Source organism: Camelina sativa, chromosome 3, assembly GCF_030686135.1.
Source record: "Camelina sativa cultivar CO46 ecotype springtype chromosome 3, ASM3068613v1".
Taxonomy (NCBI): Eukaryota; Viridiplantae; Streptophyta; class Magnoliopsida; order Brassicales; family Brassicaceae; genus Camelina; species Camelina sativa.
Window position 1 is genome coordinate 15,514,933 of NC_141882.1, and position 6,332 is coordinate 15,521,264.

A 6,332-nucleotide genomic window follows, 5' to 3' on the forward strand; every position below is an offset into this window, starting at 1 on the left:
AACCGGGTTGACCCGATCGTTATTTCATCATTCTAGTCTCTAGATATAACACTATTTTAGTATTTTGTCGTTTCCCCGCTACCGCTACCGCTAGTTTCAATTTATTTCGCCATTTTGAAATTAAGCTGAAGGTGAAGAGCTCGGGTAAAGCTTTTTTTTTCTCTGATCTTCGGATCTGATTTAGAGTCTTCTGTAAATTTTCGTGAGCTTATCCGATTTGAATCGTGTTTGATTGATTAGGTCAGAATTTGAAATCGGAGAAGAAGAAGAGATGGAGGAGTATCTACAGTATATGAAGACTCTCCGGTCTCAAATGACTGGTAACAAACTTCATCTCCGCTTCTGATTTTTTCCGATTTTAGCTGAAATTTCATCTGACAATTCGTTTTCATGGATTCGATTGAGGTTAGATGTGGAGGATCATGCGGCGAAGGTCTCCGTCGAGGAACAGATGCAGGTTACCACAATCAGTACCTTGGAGAAAGATCTCGCTCATGGTTAGCTTCTCTCTTTCTCTCTCTCTCTCTCTCGCAACGCTTTTGGATTTCAGAAATTTCCGTTGATATGGACGAACAATAGTTATCGTACGGCAGATGCTATATTAGGTCATGATGATCTTCGTTTAGATTGGTGCTAATTTGGTTTGGAAATCCATAGATTGCGAGCGTGTGCTTCACTCTTGCTGTGTTTTCTGTGTAGCTCTATCATTGATGTGTTTGCTCAGATTTGGGTTTTTGTGATGTGTAAGTTGATTTTGGCTGTTTTGTGGTCAAACTATTAAGTATCAGAGTAGCAGTCCTTTGTTTAAATTGGTTCAATTCTGGATCTGCACTTTGTACACAGCTCTTTATATGAGATGTTTTGATATTTTCCTAATTTTTGTATCACTGTTTGAAGCATTGTCTGAGACGAAGAGACTAAAAGAAGAGACGGAGCAGAAGACGAGGGCCAAAGGAGAAATATGCTCTCACATACTTGAAAAGCAGAGAAAGATTTCGTCCATGGAATCTGATTCAACAAATCTTGCGCAGGTAAGTTAAAACTCTTATGGAAGCCATGAATATGTCTTGTAGAAGCAGAAAGATGGAATCATATTATATAGGCCTAGTTGTGCTTTAGTTTGTTACACTGTTATCTGCTAGACAGTTTGGTTAATTTTGTGTGCTGTTATCCTGTGTTATCCTGAGCGAACTGTTATCCTGTGTTGTAGAGTTTGGAGCTTATTCTACAAGAACGAGACAGTATATCTGCCAAACTTGTATCGAAACGGTAATTTGAAGAACATCTCGCTAGAACTGGATTGTGGTTCTGGAATGACCTGAAGACTGTCAGTTTCATTGTTTCTAATTGCAGGTCTAACTATGTGAAGACGGCAGAAGAAGCTATAACCAAACTAGAGGAGCAAAAGGTTTTGCTATTTGCGTCTTCTTTCATGTGATGTTATTCACTGTTTACAAACACAGTAATCTTTCTGTTTTCGCATTTTGGCCAGGGATGGTTTATCTCCCATATGAGTAATAAAACTGGTCAACAAGGGCAGGTTCGTTCTTCTATGAAGCCTGTAATGCTTAGTAAAAGACACTTCCAGTACTTGCATAGTAACTGATGCTAGGATTTCTTATCACTTTCTTGTCGATTCTTGATACTTTAGAAAAACGAAACAAGGAATATCCTGATGGAACTATCAGAATCTGCTAGAGCAAAGCTTGATCAGGCAAAGCAGATGAGATCCAACCTTACTAAGGAAAATTCGAAGGTTATTAGTTACTACAGATGGACTTTTTTGTTTTACTATTGGTGGTTTTGGTGGCACTTTATATTTGTGATGTGTTGTTTCCTATTTATAAACTTAGCTACTTTTGCTCTTCCAGTATTTTGAGTACACTCTGCGTCTCTTTGAGCACTTTTATGAATGATATAACTTCATTTCAGATCAAGCTATCAATTGAGCATGTGAAGCACAAGATTAATGAGTATAAGGTAATTACTCTCTGTAATCTTTTCTTGCACTGTGATGTTGCATGAGTTCAGTCGTGTAAGATTTCTTTCCGGCACCTGATACTATACTATTTTTGTAATTTGTGAACAATGCAGCCAGAGTTAATGTCGGTGGATATTAAGGTTCTAGAAGAGGAATACACAGCTCTCTTGTCAGATGAGTCTGGAGAGGCAGAGTATCTGAGTTCGCTGCAGAGTCAGGCTAAGAAACTGAAGGTGATTAGGGTGACATTGATTTAATGATTTATATTGGCTTGATTTGATTACTGACTATATGATCATGACCACCTCCTCTTGGTGCAGGGAATTTCTTACATTGCTAAATGTGGTTGTGGAGAAGAATATAGTGTTGGTCTAGATTAGGCCAGAGTTATTATATACATGCACTATCACCATTCAAGCATCTGTCGAACTAGTATCTGAATATGTGAACAAATCAAGAACCAAAAGTAGCTTTATGTGCTAGTTCTTTCGAATATGTGCTTCTACAGGATGGGTTAATTGTTTAGTTTGTAGAGAGATCCAACTAGCATGCTGTCTTGTTGCAGTATTATAATGTCTTTCAGTTTCAGGCTCTCCATATGCATGAGATCTTAAGCCTTTTAAGACATAATAATAAATGAGATGTTGAGCGTGTGTTATTATTCTTAACAACTTTATCACATAAATTTATTAATATTAATTAATTCTAAGCTTTATTAATATTAATTTATTATTAATTAATATTAATTCATAATTTTATTAATATTAATTAAGTATATTTTATATATTAGAATTTTTTTAATTGAAATGCATGTGGGTTATCTGCGCATCTCACGAATTCAAGTGGGACGGATGCAAAGACATTTAAACTTGTTGTTGGATGGCTTAGCGGACAGGTTTGACCCGGTTAACAATTTTATTTAAATTATCTGTTTCATAAAATTTTAGTTTTTTTGCGGTTTTTATCTGATAATTCAATATTTTGATAGAAATCTAACTGATCACTAATTCGGTTCACATTGAAGCCAGATCTGTCATCATGTCAATCTAAAATTTACCATGAATCGATAACTATTTTAAAATTTTATAAATTTGATGAAATAAGTTTGAATTATAAATACTATACTAAATAAATATATTTATAAATGTAATATCTCAAGCAAATATTTCACCCCACAGTACCGCCACAGTCCTCTTTTCTCGAGTTTTCTGGAACTGAGCTTCTTCCTTCCACCGAGCCTCTGACCAGGATGACGCCTCTGCCAGAGTCCTCTTTCTTTGATTTTTCTGGAGCTGAGCGTTTTCCTATCACATCGAGCTCTTCCACCCAGTCTCCGACCATGATCCCTACTCAGTCTACGTCAATGACGACTCATGTGCCTCCAAAGCTTAGTGAGGAGGGTACGATTACTTTACCTATCTTGTTCAAAGCTTAGTGTAAGGATCTCTTTACATATATATATAAGATGACGTTTCTGAATATTTTGTGGGCTTGTGTGACTGAAATTGAAAAAAATATTATAAGACACGATCTAATATTGTTGTTACTCTTTTCTTCTTTCTTTCTTTTCACCTACTGCTGCAAAAAAGTAGGTCTCAAGGAATACATTGAGGAGCTTGCTAAAGACTTGACTGATCGTATTGTGGACAAGGAGTATAATGAAATCTTTAGGGAATTGACTCAGCCTCCAAAGCTTAGTGAGGAGGCTAAGCCTATCTTGTTATAAGTTGTTAATGCAGGAATGATCTGTTAAGTTTTGCTTACTTCATTGACACTTTGCAGAGAAACGCAAAGAGAATACTGCTAAGCACTTGGCTTATTTGAAAGATGAGTGTAAGGATCTCTTTACGAATCTATATATAATAGCAAACTCACTTTTGGGGGTCAACTTTAATCTAACGGATGAGATTGTTTCTATTATCTCATCTAACGGTTTAAAATTATTGATTATCTCAATAGTTGCAAGTTTTTTTTTCAATAATCGTGTTTATTCGTCGTACCCCCATCTTTTAAAAATTGCACATTTTAAACCCTTTGTTAATGATCTCAAAAGTTGCAATGTTCCGGTCCAACAATTGTGTTTTTTCGTTGCACCCCCAACTTTCCATGTTGGCACTGTTAGTTTTCACACCCTTTTGTTTTATACCTCTTTGTTGATATAAAGTTGCAATGTTTTGATCCAACAATTGTGTTTCTTCGTTGTACCCCTAGCTTTCAATGGTTGCACTTGTTAGTTTTCGCACTTTTTTGTTTCACACCTTTTTGTTTCACACCTCTTTCTTTTCACACTCTTTTTTTTTCTTTTTTTTATATGCAGATTTTTATGAACTTTGAAAAGCGTTTTTGTTCTTTGAGTATGATTAATGATCTCACCCTTTGTTAATGATCTCAAAAGTTTCAAAGACTCGATCCAACAATTATGTTTCTTTGTCGCACCCCCAACTTTCCATGTAGGCACCCATTAGTTTTCACACCTTTTTGTTTTACACATCTTTGTTTATATAAAGTTGCAGTGTTTTGATCCAATAATTGTGTTTCTTCGTTGTACCCCTTGACTTCAATGTTTGTACTTGTTAGTTTTTGCATCTTTTTGTTTCACACCTTTTTGTTTCACACGTCTTTATTTTCATATTTTTGCATCTTTTTGTCGTACCCCCATCTTCAAAAATCGCACCTATTAGTTTTTCACATTTTTTTACCCTTCTATGTTTTACACCTTTATATTTTACACCTCTTTGTTTATTATATATAAACTTTTATGGAATACAAAAACAAGTTTCGAATTTATTGTTTTCTGAGTATTTTTTATACTTACAAGTTAATAAATAAAATCATAGATTTATATGTTTATATATTATAGCAAACTCACTTTTAGGGGTCAATTTAAATATAACTGATGAGATTATTTTTATTATCTCATCTAACTGTTTAGATTTGTTAATGATCTTAAAAGTTGCAATATTTTGATCAAACAATTGTGTTTCTTCGTCGTACTCCCAGCTTTCAATGTTCACATTTGTTATTTTTCGCACATTTTTGTTTCACACCTCTTTGTTTATATATATCTATATATATTTTTTATGGACCTTGAAAAGAGTTTTTGTTATTTGACTATCTGAGTATGATTTGGTAAACCTAAATTTATATATCTTTAACATTATTCTCTTATTGTCACTGAATCGATTTTTCATTTTTATGTATATAACAAATATTTTATTTAACTAATTTGGTTAATTCATCTTAGTCATTATTTATGACTTTTATATTATACAATTAAAAAATTACCAAAAAAATTTCACTCAAAATGTGAAATTAACAATGTAAATTATTTCAAGTTTTCACTTTTCCGTGTGTAACGCACGGGCCGACATTCTAGTATATATAAAAGATGACTTATTTGAATATTTGTGGGCTTGTTTGACTGAATTTGAAAAAAAAATTATAAGACACAATCTAATACTTGTTGTTACTCTTTTCTTTCTTTCTTTCTTTTCAGCTACTGCTGCAAAAAAAGTAGGTCTCAAGGACTGCATTGAGGAGCTTGCTAAAGACCTGACTGATCGTATTGTGGAAGAGGAGTATGATGAAATCTTTAGGGAAATGACCCTGCCTCCAAAGCTTAGCGAGGAGGGTAAGCTTTTTAACTTTACTTTACCTATCTTGTTCTAAGTTGTTAATGTATTCATTGTAGTGATCCTCACCAAGGGCAAAAATCCCAAAATAAAAATTTGAGGAAATGACTCGGGGAAGACTTAAAAAGAAAGAAGAAGTAAAACAAAGAAGAACGACCGGAAGAAGTCCGGGGAAATATTCGTGAGTCGGAGAATGGCCGAGCCAAGACTGGAGTGACCGGAGGTGCGATCGAGGCCTTAAGACCAATAAAAAATTAACGGTTTATGTGGAAATGGCATCCGCGGAAGAGTCGGGTAAGTACCAGGGAGGAGTATCGAGACGTCCAAGAGATGTCTGGGTAATGTCCGAGAAAAGATCAAGATGTCCGAGAAAAATCGAGATGTCCGAGAGATGGTCGAGGAGATTGTGAGAAGTCCGGACATGATCGAGAAAACTGTCCGAGAGACCGAGAGAAGCTGTCCGAGTACTGCTGGGAAGCGTCGAAGACGACGGACGAAGGATTGAATTTTTCGGGAAAACTTTTATTTCCTTAAAATTTCGACCAATCAAATTTCATGCACAAATAATATGGAGATAGTGGAGATTAAATTAATCAAATGGAGATTAGTGGGAATTATTTAATCAACAGGTGATAGTGGAGCTTAGTGGAGGATTAAAGAATTCAAGGAAGAATTAGTGGAAATCAAGGTGGAAATTTGACATTCTCACAAGTGTTAAG

At 35.1% G+C, this 6,332-nt stretch overlaps 1 protein-coding gene across 1 annotated transcript; it reads left to right on the top strand.

Moving 5' to 3' along the window:
• Positions 1-63: 63 nt before the first annotated feature.
• LOC104777363 (uncharacterized) lies at positions 64-2,639 on the top strand. Its single transcript, XM_019241849.2, has 11 exons — positions 64-144; positions 241-320; positions 411-497; positions 898-1,031; positions 1,211-1,269; positions 1,354-1,408; positions 1,493-1,540; positions 1,652-1,756; positions 1,933-1,980; positions 2,095-2,214; positions 2,302-2,639. The coding sequence occupies exons 2-11, from the start codon at positions 272-274 to the stop codon at positions 2,359-2,361; spliced, it is 765 nt and encodes a 254-aa protein (XP_019097394.2). The 5' UTR covers positions 64-144; positions 241-271; the 3' UTR covers positions 2,362-2,639.
• Positions 2,640-6,332: the final 3,693 nt, after the last annotated feature.